This window comes from Crocuta crocuta, unplaced genomic scaffold (genome assembly GCF_008692635.1).
Source record: "Crocuta crocuta isolate KB4526 unplaced genomic scaffold, BGI_CrCroc_1.0 scaffold278, whole genome shotgun sequence".
In the NCBI taxonomy this organism is placed as follows: domain Eukaryota; kingdom Metazoa; phylum Chordata; class Mammalia; order Carnivora; family Hyaenidae; genus Crocuta; species Crocuta crocuta.
The window spans coordinates 1,307,013-1,326,182 of NW_027532173.1; the positions used below are offsets into that span (position 1 = coordinate 1,307,013).

At 39.6% G+C, this 19,170-nt stretch overlaps 1 protein-coding gene and 1 pseudogene across 2 annotated transcripts in view; one reads left to right on the forward strand and one right to left on the reverse strand.

The window, feature by feature from the left end:
- The first annotated feature begins 16,141 nt into the window (after positions 1-16,141).
- Positions 16,142-19,170, forward strand: part of CUNH11orf65 (chromosome unknown C11orf65 homolog) — a 36,098-nt gene continuing 33,069 nt past the window's right edge. For both annotated transcript variants that reach the window (XM_077777439.1, XM_077777440.1), the window contains exon 1: positions 16,142-16,227. In XM_077777439.1, coding sequence (XP_077633565.1) covers positions 16,147-16,227 — 81 coding nt within the window. In that variant the 5' untranslated portion in view covers positions 16,142-16,146. The remainder of the gene's footprint in view (positions 16,228-19,170) is intronic.
- On the reverse strand, positions 17,266-17,619 carry LOC144242458 (copper transport protein ATOX1 pseudogene; annotated as a pseudogene).

Consider the following 19,170-nt stretch of genomic DNA (forward strand, 5'->3'; position numbering starts at 1 on the left):
GAACCTGGTGTAGTAAATTCCTTCATTACTTGAGCAGTGGTTTGATAATACTTTAAGTATCTTACAGTGGATGCAGTGTTTTCACATTGGTTCATCTATTTGGAACCTCATAATAACCCTACGAAAGCCGAATCGCTTTTTAGCTTTTTATCTAAGGCCACCAGTTATCCCTACCCTCTTTCTTGTTTCTTAAACCTCCTCAAAGACTTTGTGCCGCCCTTCAATTTATCTCTCTCTTGCACCTATAATTTCTCCCTCACTATGGGATCATACCTAATAGTGTGCTTTAATGTCTGTCCTATTAAAAAAAAAAAACCACACCCTTGGAATCCAGTCCTGCCCACCAGCTGTCGCCCTGTATCTGCTCCTTGACGGAATTCTAAGCAGTTGTTACTGTACTTGCTGTCAGGACTTGGGGCTTCCTCCATCCTTCCCCGGCCTTCTTTGTTGCTATTCAGCTGAAAACAGGACTTCTCAAGGTTCCCAGCGGCTTTATCGGCCAAATCTAGTTCTTTATTCTGAATTTACTTGACCATCCGGCAGTGTTTGATGCAGTTGAGTACATTCCATTTCTTGAAATATGTGGGAGATCGTCACCACTCCCTGGTGTGACTGGTTTCTGAATCACGTTAATTACAAATATCGGAAGATACTATTACCTGGAGAGACACAGAGACCAACCGAGACCACTGAAGGCGAATTCAGGGAGTCTGTTACCGGCCGGGGCCGCACAGAGTTAACCGAGAACTCTAAAGCGTGCGGCCTTGAGCCCAGGAACTTAGGGCTTTTTTATGATGCGGAAGCAGGCAAGCTGGAAGTACAGAAGCACAGTAGAGCCGTTACTGCAAAAAGGCTACAAAGTGATAAAGAGAGCAGCCCTTATCCTGGTGTGCAGGAAAACATTTGTTATTTTGAAGGCAAGGTTTAGGGTTATAGGGGAATTTCAAGGGAATAGCCATTATCTCAAGGACAAAATATGCAAACTGTGTCAACCACTAGCAGGGGACCTGAGCCCTTGACCTCTTATTTTTTTCCCCTCCCCTCGAGTGTAGTCATGTAGCCCTCCGAGCGCAGGCCCAGAAGGTAAACTCTGGGTCAAGATGAAGGACTGAGGCTGATCTTAGGTGCACCCATATTGTGTCAGTATTCTGTGCTGTTCATGATGTCATGGCAACATACACCACACTCAGTGTCCGTTAACATTTTCACCACCACTTTCTTAAATCTAGACAACCAACAGAACAATCCATCAAGTCCTGATTTATATTTTTGTCGGTTTCTGTGGTGAAAATACCGTCCCTGGCCAATGTCAAGACACCGAAATGACCTCAGATCGCGGGAGGAAGTGTGTGGTAGTGCAGCAGAATCTATTATTTCCAGCACGCGTTTACCAGTAGGCAACACATGGAGACTAGTAGTTCTCAACCACAGGTGATGCTGCTCCCAGGGGACCCTGGGCAGCTTCTGGAGACGTCTTCGGTTACCACAGCTGTGCTCTCGGCATCTGGTGGGTAAAGTCCAGGAATTCTGCTCAGCATCCTACCACTTACAGGACTGCCTGCAACAAAGAATCCAGCCAAAACTGTCAATAATGCCACTGCAGCGAACAGAAATCCCCCCAGGAAACAGGCAGCAAGATGAGCGTAGGAAAGGAGAACACTTTTTCTCTACTATCTTAGGTTTTATAATCGAGACGTGCACATTTAACTGACAAAAGACGCATTAACCAGAGAAAAGACAAATATTTTATTTGATGTATGTTTCAGTTTTACATGCACATGGGGTCTCACAGAAAAGGAATTAAAAACCCAAAGAGGACGTTAGAGCCAGGGGTTTATATACCATTTTAACAAAGAGTGATAAAAGGAGTTTGGATTTATGGAGGGAGTCAGTTGTGGGAAGGTAAATATGTTGGAGAAACTATTAAAAGATGAGGGTTATTTTAGTTAGATTTGTTTGTAAAGACCCATGTCAGTGCTAACTTTTTGTCGCTGGTGATAATGGCTATTTTTCTTCTGTTGGTATGAAAAAGCAGAGAGGTAGCACCTTTGCAAAGGGAAATTTGTGTCCTGCTTTTAAACAGGTGGGAAGGATAGAGAGCTTTTCCTGCCTCTTCTTTCTAGTTTGCCTTCAGCTCAAAATAATTCTTACACAGGGGCACCTGGGTGGCTCAGTCAGTTAAACGTCCAACTTCAGATCTGGTCATGATCTCACAGTTCATGGGTTTCTGCCCCGCGTCGGGCTCTGTGCTGACAGCTCAGAGCCTGGAACCTACTTCAGATTCGGTGTCTCCCTCTCTCTGTCCCTCCCCCACTCACATTCTGTCTCTTCTCTCTCTCTCAAAAATAATAAATAAACATTAAAAAATTAAATAATCCTTATGCCAGAGTGGCATGTTTTCAGGTGGTATATTATGATCCCCTGTAATAGTAAAATCATTAATAGGGGATAAATTTTGAGTATTTGTTTATTTTATTCTAAGTTTAAATAATCTTTAGTAGTCACTGTGTTTAAAAACCAGCTTACAAAATTCTTGAAAATTTAAATTTTCAAGAATTGAACTCAGCCAATACAAGCTGTGGCACGCCGTCCAAACCAGTAGTTTATGGTCCATTTCCCACCTAATTGTAGTGTGGCTCCTGGTACCTCTACCCCCCACCCCCAGCCTCTTCTCAAAGCTCCAACAATCCTGCTTGCTTGCTTTCAGCCCCTTGAACACACCAAGCTCCTTGTCTCAGAGCGTTTTTATCTTCTATTCCCAGAACGATCTCCAGCAAGTGTCCTGTCTCTTTGCATCATGAAAATTAATGTCTTCTTAATAGAGAGCCCTTCCCTCACCACCTGTGCCAACATAGCCCCGGTCATTCTTTATCCCACTGCTCTTTTTTATTGCACGTGCATTTCCTTGAGTTTTTACCTCCATATTTTATTTTATTTTTTCCCTTTTTTAATAGTTTATTGTCAAGTGGGTTTCCATATAACACCCAGTGATCATCCCCACAAGTGTCCTCCTCTATGCCCATCTCCCCCCTTTCCCTCCCCCCCCATACTCATCAGCCCTCAGTTTGTTCTCCATATTCAAGAGTCTCTCATGGTTTGCCTCCCTCCCTCTCCCCCTCTATTTCCCCCTTCTTCTCCCCCACGGTCCTCCGTTAAGTTCCTCCTAATCCTCCTACCTAATCCTCCTATACGTGCAAACATACGGTATCTTTCCTTCTCTGCCTGACTTATTTCGCTCAGCATAACACCCTCAAGGTCCATCCATGTTGCTACACATGGCCAGATTTCATTCTTTCTCATTGCCATGGAGTATTCCATCGTGTAGATAAACCACATCTTGACCCATTCGTCCGTGGATGGACACTTAGGCTCTTTCCATGTTTTGGCTATTGTTGAGAGTGCTGCTCTGAACATTGGGGTCCATGTGCCCCTATGCATCAGCACTCCTGCATCCTTTGGGTAAATTCCTAGCAGTGCTTTTACTGGGTCCTAGGGGAGTTCTATTGTTAATTTTTTATACCTCCATATTTTAAATAACATGTTATTCTACTTGTTCTTGATTTCTTTCTTTCTTTCTTTTTTTTTTTTAAGTAATCTCTCTTCCCAGCATGGAGTTCAAACTCCCTAGAATCATGCTCTACTCACTGAGCCAGCCAGCACCTCTGTTCTTGCTGTCTTATTTATTTAATTATATGTTTGTTTATTTTTGAGAAAAGGTGGGAGGGGCAGTGAGAGACCGGGACAGAGGATCCAAGCAACGGCAGAGAGCCTGAGGCAGGGCTCCAACTCACAGTGAGATCATGACTTGAGCCAAAGTCACATTTCACCGACTGAGCCACCCAGGCATCTTTCTGGTGTCTTTTAGATTTAGTTGTTATCTGGTAACTTCCTGTTACAAACCTCTTGCACCAAAGTGCCACAGTGCACATGCAAATTTAGACATACTCATTCTCTCTCCTCATCTTCCTAATTAATAAACACAGCAGAAATCCTCCCATAATACTAGGGATTTAGAAATTTTAATTGCATAAAGTATAAGGTTGAGTTATTCCAAAGTAACTAAATATCTGTGATCAGCCTGCTTTGGAGACAGGAGCCAGTCACCAATCACGTTATATCCAAATTCATATTATGGGTGGTATTATCATAGGCTATATAATTATGGGGTGCTACTGTGGTGATGCCGGTAGAGTTAATACTAATATTTACATTGTTATGATTGTAGAATGACTCAGGGGTGAGCCAGAGCGATAGCTTAGTTTTTTAGTTTCCTTTGGCCACCCTTTGGAGTGATACTTAAGAAAATGCGAGACATATGATGTGGTTTCTCTGGTGTAACCCTCCAGCAGCCACCCTCACACTTAGAATTCTCACTTTCCAGGATGCGAGGCCTTGTAGGACCCGTGAGCCCACTCCTCCTCTGCTTTTCTCTCCTACCTCTTCTCTGTCGTGGCCGCGATCACACTGGCCCCGGTCCTGTCCTGCCTTCCCCTTTTCATCGTCTTCACTCGTGCTGTTATGTCTGCCTACGGAGTTCTTGGGTGTGTGCACGGCCCCCTCCATTTCATTCAGCTTTGTGCTCAAAACAGTAAGAAACTAGTATGTAGAACTTTTAGCCTTCTTTATCATCTGTTGTATAATACACTTCAATAAATATTTATTCAAAACAGTTTTTAATAGCTGCATGGTATGAATGAAACATTAAAATCTGCCTCGAATTCCCAACAGCCACCCTACTAAACCCCATCGAAACAAGGGGACTGAAGCAACAGGAAGGACTCAAGATTAAGAGTAAGATTCAATATATAAAGACATATATATAGATATGTATATTGATATATCAGACACCACTTGTAAGGATCATAGATATATAGATGTGTGTGTGTATATATATGTGTATATATATATATGCGTATATATATACACACACACATCAGGTATTGGTATAAAAATGCCAGTTTCTAGAATGTTAAGCAGACACTGTTTAAAAAAATTTTTTTTAACGTTGAGGCACCTGGGTGGCTTAGTTGGTTAAGCGTCCGACTTTCACTTAGGTCATGATCTCGCGGTTCGTGGGTTCAAGCCCCGCATCAGGCTCTGTGCTGACAGGCAGCTCAGAGCCTGGAACCTGTTTCAGAATCTTTGACTCCCTCTCTCTGACCCTCCCCTGCTCACGCTGTCTCTCTCTCTCTCTCTCTCCTAGAAATAAATAAAAACATTAAAAAAAATAATGATAAAAAAATTTTTTTAACGTTTATTTATTCTTGAGAGAGAGCATGCACATGCGTGAGGCAGGGGCAGAAAGAGAGAGAATCCAAAGCAGGCTTCAGGCTCTGAGCTGTCAGCACAGAGCCCAATGCAGGGCTTGAACTCATGAACTGGCAGATCATCACAAACTGTGAGATAATGACCTGAGCTGAAGTCAGACGCTTAACCGACTGAGCCACTCAGTCACCCCTGTGAGTCCCCATATTTTACAGATAAGGAAACTGAAGCTCAGGTTAACTCAATGAGATTGGTACTGTGCGTCCCCTTATTTTACAGATGAGGAAGCTGGAGCTGGAATAAGTTAGGTCACTTATACAAGATCACACAACTAAGTATGAAGTGGAATTTTTTTTAAAAAATTCAGATCCTGGTTTATCTTACTTTAGACCCACAGCCTTAACCTATGTCCCCCCTACCTCCTGTATCGTTAAAACTATTTGAAGAGAAAGAAAAAATCCAGACACTGTTTTTCACAGAGCACTTTGTCCCTACTCTTAAAAATGTCCATTTTTAAAACTCCACAATATATACAGTTAGGAAGAAAACATCTCTAGTTTTAAGCTTACAAAAAAAATTAAAAGAAAATAACAAATTAAAAAATATATATTTTTAATTTTTCCTATAAATGGTATATTCTTTAGAGAATTTTTATGTTTGGTCTTTGTCCTTAAATACACTGCACATAGTAGCTGATGTCTGTAATGCATTTAAATACTTCAGGGGTTTAGGATTTATAAATTTTATAAATTTCACATTTCATAAGTAAGTAGCAGTTCAGAATTTTAAAATTTTGAGTAAAGTTTATTCCCTTAGGTTAGACTATGACAAAGCACCTGAGAACCACATTGCCGTTATAAAGGTAGTGAATAACAGTATTTAAAATGTGATAACGGAGATTAAGTACAACCCAGTGTTCTCCATGTTGGGTGCCCAGCTTTTTTTTCCTTTTTATTTGACAATTGCAGCATTGTGTCCTTTATCATGTAAGCTCACAGAATTGTGGCACTTTTGAAAGTACTGTTGGTGTTAATTTATTGCAGCGCTTTAATTTTCCAGGTAATAAGCCTGAAGCCTAAAGATGTTGAGGTTCCGTTAGGTAACAGTGTGAACGGAAACTAAACGACACCTGCCGTCTTTGAGCTCGGTGGTCTTTCTTCTGTGGTGTGGGGATGGAAACCGCCAGAAACCGTGGCTTACTTGCAAAGCTTGTGCATGTGTAGCTTGTATTTCCTCTCTCTCTGTATGCTGACAACACAGAGAATTGTAAATAATTTATACAGCCCAGGCAAACAGAATTCTTGCATTATGCTTCTCTGGTAACATTGCACACTATTGGAGCAGTTTCATTATTTGACCTAATCACTCATTCAGTTTTGAATGACATCCTTTTTAGGGTAATAAGTGCTTAAAAGGATTGAGCTCACTACAGCTTTATTTTAGGTATGGCAAAATATGCATCTTAACCACTTTCAAGTGTACGGTTTGGTAGTATTAAATACGTTCATAATGTTGTGCAGCCATCACCACCAGTCTCCATAAGGCTTTTCGTTCTGTAAAACTGCAACACTGGGGCGCCTGGGTGGCTTAGTCGGTTAAGCATCCAACTTTCACTTAGGTCAGGATCTCGCGGTTCGTGGGTTCGAGCCCCGCGTCGGGCTCTGTGCTGACTGCCAGCTCAGAGCCTGGAGCCTGTTTCAGTCTGTGACTCCCTCTCTCTCTGACCCTCCCCTGCTCACGCTGTCTCTCTCTCTCTCTCCTAGAAATAAATTTAAAAAAAAAAATTAAAAAAAAATTAAAAAAAAACTGCAACACCATGTCTATTAAAGGATAACTACCATTTACCTCTCTCTGCCACTGGCAGCCACCATCGACTCGCTGTCTCTAGGATTTTGCCTACTGTACGTTATCTCGTATAGGTAAAACCATACGGCATTTGTCTTTTTATGGCTGGTTTCAAGTAGCATACCATCCTCCAGGTTTATCCCCGTTGTAGCATATGTCAGATTTCCATTCACTTAACAGCCACATGACATTCCCTTGTACGTGAATACCACATTTTGTTTGTTCATCCACTAATGGACACTCAGCTGCTTCTGTGTTTAGCTGTTGTGAATAACGCTGCTGTGAACTTAGGTGTACAGATATCTCTTTGAGACCCCATTTTTAATTCGTTTTGGTATATGCCCACAAATGAAACTGTTAGATCATATGGTAAATTTATTTTTAGTTTTTGAAAGAACTGCCATATCCTTTTCCATAGTGGTTGCACCGTTTTATAGTCCTGACAACAGTGCACAAAAGTGCCCATTTCTCCACACATTTGCCAACATTTCTTATTTTCTGGGGTTTTTTTTTTTGATAGGCACCATCCTAATGGGTATGAGGCAGTATCTCATTATAGTTTTTATGTGCATTTCCCTAATAATTAGTGATGTTGAGCATGTTTTGTGTGATTATTGGCTGTTTATGTATGATATTTGGAGAAATATCTATATTGTCCATTTTAAAATCAGGTTGTTTGGTCTTTTGTTGTTGGGAGTTCTCTGTTCTGGATATTAAACCCTTATCAGGTACATGGTTTGCAAATATCTTCTCCTACTCTGTGAGTTGCCTTTCTATTCTGTTGATAGTGTCTTTGACATAGAATTTTGATGCATAGAATTTTATTTTTTCACAGTCTCATTTGTCTCTTTTACTTTTGTTGCTTATACCTTTACTATCATATCCAAGAAGTCATCACCAAATTCAATATTGTAGAGCTTTTGCCCTGTTTTTTTTCTAAGCATTTTATGGTTTAGGTCTTATATTTAAGACTTTGATCCATTTTGAGTTTGTTTTTTTTTTATATGGTGCTAGAAAAGAGTGTAAATCCAATCTTTTGCATGTGAGTATCCAATTTTTTTTTAACACTGTTGGCTGAGATTGTTCTTACCCCATTGAATGGTTTTGGCACCTGTCAAACATTTGACATGTATATATAAAGGTTTATCTCTGAGATGTCTGTTCAGTTTGTGTGCTTGGCTTTAAGCCAGAGCCACATTGTTTTGATTACTGCACTTGGGTAGTAAGTTTTTAAATTAGCAAGTGTGAGTCCTCCAGCTTCTTTCTTTTTCAAGCTTGTTTTGGCTCTTCTGGAACCCTTGAGATTCCGTCTAAAATTTTGAAGTGGGCTTTTGTATTTCTGCCAAAAAAAAAAAAATGTCGGAGGCCGGCTCCGGCAGGTCCAGGGGTCCCTGAAGGATGGACGGTGTCGGCGAGAGAGAGACAGAATGAGAGAGCCCCGAGATCCTTTCTGATCACCAGGCAGGCATCTCCGTCCTGTCGGTTTTGGTGTCTTTATTTATAGGTCAGAAGTTAACATGGCATCAAAAAATGGAATTTTTACAATGGATAGCTCTTTGTGATAAGGTGTTTTTGAAAAATGTACAGAAACAGGTTTTACAGAAGTCTTCTTGCAGAACTGCCCCAATTATAGTGAGGTTGAGTAAGTAAGAAAATAACAAGGTGTTCACATTTTAATAACACTAAGATTAAGTCATAGGTTTGTAGATACTCTTACCCATCCTCATCACAGCTGCCAGCGTAAGGGAAGGTGTTTGTGGAAAGTAGGCCTTAGGGAAGGGGCTGCTATACACCATCAGTTAGCAAAGGTGTATGTACTACTTATCTTCTGTTCTTCTCTCTAGGTTAGGCTCTTTGTCTCCAGGCAAGACTTGATTTTCCAGTTATATTCTTTTTTTTCTTTTTTCTTTTTAAAAAAAAATTTTTTAAATGTTATATTTATTTCTAGGAGAGAGAGAGACAGTATGAGCAGGGAAGGGTCAGAGAGAGAGGGAGTCACAGACTCTGAAACAGGCTCCAGGCTCTGAGCCGGCAGTCAGCACAGAACCTGACGCGGGGCTCGAACCCACGAACCGCGAGATCATGACCTAAGCGAAAGTTGGACGCTTAACCGACTAAGCCACCCAGGCACCCCTCCAGTTATATTCTTTACAGCACCAGAGAGCCAACCATACCTTTAAAGAGTTTAGCTTATTTCCAATACATAGAATAGCCTCTACGAGTGCATTTACCTTTGTGTCTACTTTTATGATTTCTTGAATAGCTAGGGCATGAAAGACATTTTTGGTTAGTTGATTTACATGTTGAGCTGTATGAACATCTTGGACTAACGCAACGGTAGAAACAGAATTCTACATGTCTTTTATGAGTAAGGGTCATTATCCTGTTCATAGCTCAAGGGAAAGTATGGGGGGAAACAGGACCTTCTGGAGACACGATGTCTGTTCCCATAATCAAAAGAAGAAGTTCCCACAGTAAGTTCCTTCACAAGGTGCAGTCATCATACCAGGGCCGGAATAAGGGGACAAGTCACTCCCGATATTGATCAACAAGGTACCCTAGGGGTCAGTGCTCAAGCAGAAATAATTGAGTGGGTGTAGATATCGGTCGTCATCTGATTGGCAAGAGACAGTGCAAACTTGCTTTTACCTCACCAGGAGTTTTCTCGACTAGTGGGCTCAGAATGGCTCCCAACAAAAAACATTGCAATTTTGTTAGGGATTGCATTCAATCTATAGATCACTTTGCATAGTATTGACATCTTAAAAATATTACGTCTTCCAATCCATGAACATGTGATGGTATTTCCATTAATTTATGTCTCTTTAATTTCATTCAACAATGTTTTGTAGTTTTCATTGTACAAGTCTTTCACCTCCTTGATGAAATTAATTCCTAAGTATTTTATTCTATTTGATGCCTATATATATATGATTGTTTTTGCAATTCGTCAAATTGTTCACCACTGTTATAGAGAAATGCAGCTGATTTATGTGGTGACTTCATATCCTCCTACTTTGCTGAATTCATTTTTTAGTTCTGAAGGGGTTTTTTTGTGTGTGTGTGTGTGGAACAATTAGATTTTATACTTTTCAGTTCCTATTATCCAGAACGGATAGTTTTACTTCTTCCTTTCCCATTTGAGTGTCTTTTATTTCTTTTTCTTGACTAATTGTTCAGGCTGTAACGCCAGTACTGTGTTGAATAGAGGTGGTGAGCGTAGACAACCTTGTCCTGATCCAGGTGTTCCAGAAAAAGTTTTCAGCCTTTTCACTACTGAGTATCAGATTCACTGTAGGATTTTCATAAATGATTTTTATTATGTTGAGGCAGTTTCCTTCTATTCCTAGTTTACTGAGGGTTTTCATGAAAGGGTATTGAATTTGTCAAGTGCTTTTTTTTTTTTTTGCATCAATTGAGATGATTGTGATAAAGTAGTATGTTATATTGATTGATATTTGTATATTGAATTGCCCTTGCATTCCAGGAATAAATACTCTTTGTTTATGGTGTGTAATCTGTTTAATATGCTGTTAATTTTTGTTTGGTAGTATTTTGTTGAAGATTTTTGCATCAGTGTTCTTAAGAATATTGGTGTGTGGTTTTCTTGTAGTGTCTTTGTCTAGCTTTGATATCAGGGTAATGATGGCCTCATAGAACGAGTTAGAAAATGTTGCCTTCTCTTCAGGTTTTTGAAAAAGTTTGATAAGGATTGGTAATAGTTCCTTAAATGTTTGGTATAATTCACAGTGAAGCCATCAGGTCCAGGGCTTTTATTTGTTGGGAGATTTTTGATTACTGATTCAATCTCCTTATTATAGTTATAGGTTTAATCAGATGTTCTGTTTCTTTGGGATTTAGTCTTGGTAGGTTTTGTATTTTTAGTAATTTGTCAGTTTCATCAAGGTTATCAAACAGGACTATGAACAAACCATGATTAGTTGTTTATAATACTGTTATGTTCCTTTTATTTCTGCAAAATCAGTAGTAATGTCTTCACTCTCATTTACTAGAGTAAATGAATCACTCTAAGTAATTTTCTTTGTCCATCTAGCTAAAGGTTTGCTAATTTTGTTGATCTTTTCAAAGAATCAGTTTTGGTTTCATTGATTTACTCTTTTGTTTTTCTGTTTCTTTTTATCTCTTGTTCTAATTTTTCTTCAGCTAGCTTTGGATTTAGTTTATCCTTTTACAAATTCTGTAAGTTTTAGTTAGAGCGTTGATTTGAGATCTTTATTGTTTTTTAATGTGCGTAAAGCTGTAAGCTTCCCTCTTAACACTACTTTCACTGCTTTCTGTAAGTTTTGGTATGTTGTATTTTAGTTTTCATTTTCCTAATTTCTCATGTAATTTCTTCTTTGATCCATTGGTTGTTTAGGAGTATGTTGTTTAATTTCCACAAATGTGTAAAATTTCCAGTTTTACCAGTTATTGATTTGTAACTTCAAAAGATTTTCTTGTGACATATATTGAGACGTAATATATTGAGGCCTAATATATGGTCTGTCCTAGAAAATGTCCGTTGTGCACTTGAGAAGAATGTGAATGCTGCTGTTATTCAGTAGAATGTTCTCTTTTTGTTAGATAAGTTGATTTATTGTGTTTTTCAAGTCCTCTGTTTTCTTATTTATTTCCTCTTTAGTTGTTCTGTCATCATTGAACGTGGGGTATTGAAGTCTCCAACAATTACAGAAAAGCTATATATACAAACGTATATATAACATTATAGATAGATATATATAGATATCGATATGATAGAAAAGCTATATATATATAGACATATATCTATGGCATATAAATGTCTAGTCTTCCCTTTAATTCTGTCATTTTTGCTTCATATATTTTGCTGGTCTTTTACTAGATACACAAATGTTTATAATTATTATGTTTTCTTGTTGCATTGAACTTTTTGTTAATGTATACTATCCTTTGCCTATTATAAATTTTTTTGATTTAAAGTCTGTTTTGTCTGATATTAAGATAGCCACCCATCCTCTGTTTTTGACAACTATGGTCATGGAATATCTTTTTCAGTCTTTTCACTTTCAATCTGTTTGTGTCTTTGAATCTGAAATGAGTTTATCTTATTTTTTTTTATTTTTTTATTTTTTTTAAATATTTCTTTTTTTTTAAATTTTTTTTTTAAATATTTTTATTTATTNAAATGAGTTTATTTTAGATAGCATATAGTTGGATTTTGTGTGTTTATCCATTCTGCAGATCTGTTTTTTGAGTAGAGAGTTTAAACCATTTACATTTAAAGTAATTACTGATGGGGCTCCTGGGTGACTCAGTCGGTTAAGTGTCCGACTTTGGCTCGGGTCATGATCTCACGGTTCGTGGGTTCAAGCCCCATGTCGGGCTCTGTGCTGACAGCTAGCTCAGAGCCTGGAGGCTGTCTTTGGATTCTGTGACTCCCTCTCTCTCTGACCCTCCCCTGTTCACACTGTCTCTATTTCTCTTTCAAAAATAAATAAAACATTTAAAAAAATAAAGTAATTACTGATAAGGAGGACCTCACTTCTGTCATTTTGCTATTTGTTTTCTATATGATTTATGACTTTTCTGTTTATCATTTCCTGCATTATTGTCTTCTTTTGTGTTCAGATGATTTGTTTATAGTGAAACATTTATTCTTTTTTTTTTTTTTTAATGTTTTTTATTTATTTCTGAGAGAGAGACAGCATGAGCTGGGGAGGGCCAGAGAAAGAGAGATACAGAATCTGAAACAGGCTCCAGGCTCTGAGCTAGCTGTCAGCACAGAGCCTGATGCGGGGCTTGAACCCATGAACCGTGAGATCATGACCTGAGCCAAAGTCAGTGGCCCAACCGACTGAGCTACCCAGGCACCCCCTATAGTGAAACATTTAAATTCATTTCTCATTTACTTTTGTGTATTGTCTATAGTTGTTTACTTTGTGGTTACCATGGAGATTACAGATAACATCCTAAAGTTACAGCACTCCATTGTGAATTTATGCCCGTTAAACTTCATTAACATACAAAAAACTCCTCTTTTACACCTCTATCCCAACTTTCAATTGTTGATATCACAAAATTATACCTTTATACATTGTATGCTCCAAAACATGACGTAACAATTATTTTAAATATATTTATCTCTTAAATTACTAGAAAACACTATGTGAAATTACAAACCAAAACTAAAGTTACAATAATACTCTTTTTAGACTAATAATTTTTAAAAATATACTGTTTTCTTAAATCATATAGAAAACAAATTTAGTGGCTGATGGCAGTGAGGGAGGGGAAGCAGGGTGATGGGCATGGAGGAGGGCACTTGTTGGGATGAGCACTGGGTGTTATATGGCAGCCAACTTGATGATAAACTATAAAATAAAAAGAAAACAAATTTAGTTACAAACCGTTGTTACAATAATAGTGGCTTTTATAACTACCCATATATTTACCTGTATTGAAATACTATTTCTTCATACAATTTTAAGTTACTGTCAAGTGCCCTTTCATTTTTCCCTGCAGGACTTCCTTGAGCGTGTCTTGCAGGGCACATCTAGTGGCAATGAACTTTTACAGCTTTTGTTTATCTTGAAATGTCTTAATTTTTTCTTTATTCTTGAAAGACAGTTTTGCTAGACACAAGATTCTTGGCTGGTAATTTTTTTTTTTCATTGAGAAGTTTGAATATATTGGCCCACTGCCTTCTGACTTCCAAGTTTCTGATGAGAAATCTGTTAATGTATTAAAATTTCCGTGTATTTGATGAATCACTTCTCTCTTGCTGTTTATCATTGGTTTTTAAAAGTTTAATTATAATGTGTCTTGGTGAAGATCTATCTTTTAGTCCATCTTAATTGTAGTTTGTTGAGCTGGGATGTTTATGTTTTTCATCAAATTTGGTGTTTTTCAGCCATTATTTCTTGAGATATTCTCTCTTCCCCTTTCTCTTTTTCCTCTGGGACTCCCACAACATGCCTGCTAGTCTGCTTACTGGTGTACCAGAGGTCTCTTAGGATCTACTCACTTTTCTTCAATCTTTTTTCTTTCTGTTTCTCAGACTTGACAATTTCTATCGTTTATCGTCAAGTTATCTTCAAGAATCAAGGCTGATTACTTTCTTCTGCCTGCTCAGTTCTGCCTTTGAATCCCACTAATGAATTGTTCCTTTCAGTTATTCTACTTTTCAGCTTCAGAGTTTGTTTGGTGTGTTTTTAGTTTTTGTCTCTTTATTGATATTTCCATTTTGTGCATCATTTCTTGAATTTCCCTACATCTTCCTTTAGGTTTTTTGAGCATCTTTAAGACATTTGTGTCCAGGTCTTTGTCTAGTAGATCTGCCATAAGGTCTTTTTCAGGGTCAGTTTCTGTTGATTTGTTTATTTCCTTTGAATGAGACATAATTTTGTGTTTATTTGTATGCCTTATAATTTTTTATTGCAAACTGGACATTTGAATTTAAAAATGCAAGAACTCTGGAAATCAGATTCTTTACCTTCCCCAGAGTTTAGTGTGTGTGTGTGTGTGTGTGTGTGTGTGTGTGTGTGTTTGTGTTATAGACTATAAGGATCCGTCAAGGATCAATCTGAATTGTGAACGTAAGGTCTTCCCAGTTCTTCTGTGAGTCTGTACCTTTCCCTGGGAATGACCAGCCACTCCTCATTTTCTCCATATGTGTTGTTGTTTTTGAATGTCCTAGTTTTTAATATCTGGCTCCCAAAAGGAGAAGGGAGACCAATGCAGAAGGAAGGAAAAACCCTTAAATTCCCTGGAAGTTGCCAGATGGGAAGGGCTTACAACAGCGGTGGGGGGTGGAGGTGCGATACCAAAGGCTGCCTGTTTGCGCCTCTGTGATCGGAACCAGCAACACGGATCTCCCGGATTGGAGGACAAAGTCCTTTGTCTCCAGCCTGCCGCCCACACGCTATGTGCAGGCTGATCCTGGAGCATGGACACAGCTGCCTGCTGCTGGGGCCGCCCGGAAGGAATGGGGAGCTGCTACTGGGCCAAGAGCAGGTGACTGGGGTAACCGCAGCTCACCCCCCAAGCCTTCCCCTGCAAGTTGGAAGCCTTCAGCAGACACCAGAGTTCGAAAATAGTTACATTAGATTGTGCCAGTGCAGTTGTCTAGACGCGGAGACTCTTCCCTGGTGTTTCCTACTCCACCTTCTTCCCAGAATCCTCTGTCTGCTGCAGCTTTCTAAAGGACTCACAGACTGTAATGGCTTTCTGACTTCCCTATTATTTCTTCACAGTATTAATAAAAATTGTGGGTAGAACTGGTGATTTTGTTTTGTCTTAATAGTCAGGCTTCATCTCTTTTTCTGACAATTTAATGCATGATTGACCAATGAGTCAGCATATTTAAAAGAAGGAAAAATTCTATAATTATCTCTAATTCTAGGTTAGGGGCCTAGGTAAATTTGTGGATCAACCTCTGTCACTGTATATGTTGAATAAGAACAGTTTATTTGAAGTCATTGAATGGAGGCTGTGAAAGGTCATGGATTTTCAACACCAGCTGCCTTGGGTTTAATACTGGCTTCGTTAATCACTATTTGGCCATAGGCCTTGAAGTGCAGTCTCTATGTCGAGCACAAGCATACTGGCAAAATCTGCTATGCAAGGTTGTTTAAATTAGAACTGGATGGGTCTGTGGGTCTGTTGGTTTAAGCATCCGACTTCAGTTTAGGTCATGTTCTTGCAGTTTGTGAGTTTGAGCCCCACGTGAGGCTCTGCACTGACAGTATGGAGCCTGCTTGAAATTCTCTGTATCCCTCTCTCACTCTCTACCCTTCCCCTGCTCTCTCTCTCTCTCAAAAATAAATATTTTTAAAAGGTAATTAAATAAAATAGAAAAAAGAAACACATTGGAATATAAGGCAATCAATAGGTACCAACTTTTGTTTTTTATTCTAATTATTTTGATACCAAGTCTCATCTTTATTATTTCCTTTATTCAACTTTCTATTTAAGGTTTCTTGAGTTCTAGTGAGTTTCACAGTGGAATTTATGAAGAAATTTTAGATATAACCTCTTTGCTAATTTTAGGACTTCCAAATGCCTTGGATGCAGGAATCAGAATTTGCAAAGAGGGATAAAGCTGCCACAGTCATTCAGAAGGCCTGGAAACGCTATCTTGTGAGTTTATTTCATTGTTTTGTAATCTTACTGTGATATAATTTATATGTCGTAAGGTTCACCTGTTGAAAATATAAAATTCAATCATTTTTAGTATATTTGCAGATTGGTGTGCTACCCTTTGCTTTAAAAGCCCCTATTTTTTATTTTTTATTTTTTTTTAGTTTTTATTTATTTATTTTTTTTAATGTTTTATTTATTTCTAGGAGAGAGAGAGAGACAGCGTGAGCAGGGAAGGGTCAGAGAGAGAGGGAGTCACAGACTGAAACAGGCTCCAGGCTCTGAGCTGGCAGCCAGCACAGAGCCCGACGCGGGGCTCGAACCCACAAACCGCGAGATCGTGACCTAAGCGAAAGTCGGACGCTCAACCGACTAAGCCACCCAGGCGCCCCAAAAGCCCCTATTTTTTAGAAGTTCACAAAGTTAACATTAATAAATCATCTCATTATCCTCAGGAATCCTTACTGAGCTCCTGATCAGGGCCAGGCATTTTGAAAATAACTATGATCACTGAAAGTATCACTAGTAGGACCCTTTGATTTTTACCTTTAAAACTATTTCTTGACTCAGGAATCAGGTGTCTGAGCAAGTGTTAGGGATATATTCATTCACTCATTAAATATTTACGGAGCACTTGACTCTTTAAGATTTAAAGTTTAATAATAAACTATATCTGAATTAATGTACTTATTTATCATGCTTTCATCTGGGTAGAGCTGCTCTCATTGGTGAAAGGAATATTCCAAATTGACTTAACCTGGCTGGGTGAGAACCAGTAACTAAAGTGACTTCACTCTTTCTTCTTTGTTTGTAGCAGTGCCGTCTGTGCCTGATAATTTTGTGTGAAGTGCTATGGCTCTGTTTCTAACACACACAATTTGTTAATCAAGTCTTACAACATAGCTTCCATCGTGTGTTCTTTTTGCCTCTTTCAAGCCATAAAATCCATAACTGTTGATCTCTACTAAAATAATAGTTTTCTTTAAAAAATTTGTTTTTTTTTTTCAACTAACATGGCTCGATTTTATTACAGGGAAGCTAGGGAGGAGCAGGACAGGTGAGGGTCTCTGTGGAAACTGCCATTGCTGAGTAGGACTGCCAGGCCCCTGGTCTGTCTGCAAGGCAGGAGAGGATCAGAGGCCTGCCTTCTTTGGTCCATGTTGGGCCCAGGGGTCCAGGCCCTCGCTGCTTGGGGCCGAGGTAGGAAATGGCTTTTCCTGTTTTTCCCAAAGTCTCTAGCAGAAGGTCCATGCTGTGCTCAGAGCTGATGCAAACCTTCTTGTTGGGTAGGTCATTGTCAAACTCAGCTCCTCCTTGCTTGTTGAGCACCCGACTGACCGCATTGGAGCAGCCTTCACAGGTCATGTCCATAGAGAACTCGTGTTTCAGCATGACGGTGAAACGTCCATGGTGGTAGTGACCAACAAATGGTGGTAGTGATGCCTCTGCTGGCTCTCTCTTTAAAAAAATTTTTAATGCTTCTTTATTTGTGAGAGGAGAGAGAGAGAGAGAAAGTGTGAGTGGGGAAAGGGCAAAGTGAGAGGGAGACATGGAATCTGAAGGAGGCTCCAGGCCCCTAGCTCTCAGCACAGAGCCCAACGTGGGGCTCGAACTCACAAACCATGAAATCGTGACCTGAACCAAAGTCAGACACTTAACCGACTGAGCCACTCAAGTGCCCCAAAAATTTTCTTTAAAAATCTATTCCTTTGGTGGTTTCTATCAGCATACCATTTGTAACTTCCTTTATCTCGTCCAAATCCTAGCAGCCACTTACCTTATATTCCAAGCACTATGCAAGCATTTTACAGTACACCCTTGCCCTTGAGGCCTTTCAGCAGAGAAGCCCTGTATATGAACAGACAGGTGTGTGTGCACATGTGTGTGTACTGTAACTCCGTATTTAAGTGAGCACACGTTTTCACTCTTTGTCCCTACAGAACCCCTGTGAAATGACAGTGTACAGAAAGCTAACCCAAACCGGAGAGAAGGGAGTTCATGAGCAGGTGAATCTGATCTCATTTTTGGACAACCAAAACTAGATGGTAGCCTCCTGTGGGACAGATCCATGTAGAAGCCTTGCCTGGACACACTTCACTGGGGCTGCAGTGAGAGAGCCGGTTTGTCACCGGAGCCGTAGAAAGGATATCACTTAGAGTTAGCGGTTGGAAAGAGCTGGAAGGAGAATGACTGTAGACAAAGGGCCATTTGTGCCATTTGCTCCACTGTCACTTCAGGCCCCAGAGCTGCAGGTACACAGATATTTGCCAGGAGTCAAAAAATGTACTGGCAGGTGGATATTTACTATTAGGAGAAAGAACGCTGAAGCTGATCTCTTTTTAAAAAATTAAATAAACTGTTTGGAAAAGCTAATTCTGTTGTGGACTTGGCACTCTCCAGTAAAAGCCTCTTGATTTTTTTTTTTTTTTTATTTCTAGGAGAGAGAGAGAGAGAGAGTGTGAGCAGGGGAGGGTCAGAGAGAGAGGGAGACCCAGACTCTGAAATAGGCTCCAGGCTCTGAGCTGGCAGTCAGCACAGAGCCCGACGCGGGGCTCGAACCCATGAACTGCGAGATCATGACCCAAGCGAAAGTCGGACGCTCAACCGACTAAGCCACCCAGGCGCCCCACAGCCTCTTGATTTTAATAGTAGGGAGACACGCTGCTTGGTTGCTGGCCACCTACCCGTACCCCTCCAAGAAAGTCTGTTGGTTAACTAATTCCACCCATGTTACAAAGCTCCCAGGCGATCTTCCCGTTTGTGTTGAGGAAATGGGAAAATAGGATACTTATAGAAAAGCCGAGGATACTCAGACTAGTTCCCATGAGCAGTTGACACAGACCTTCATTCTTAAGTATTAGTAGTATAACCAAGGATCGACCAATATTTAAGGAAAATCAATGATGTTTATAAAAAGAGAGAAGGAGGGGAAAAAATGAAGGA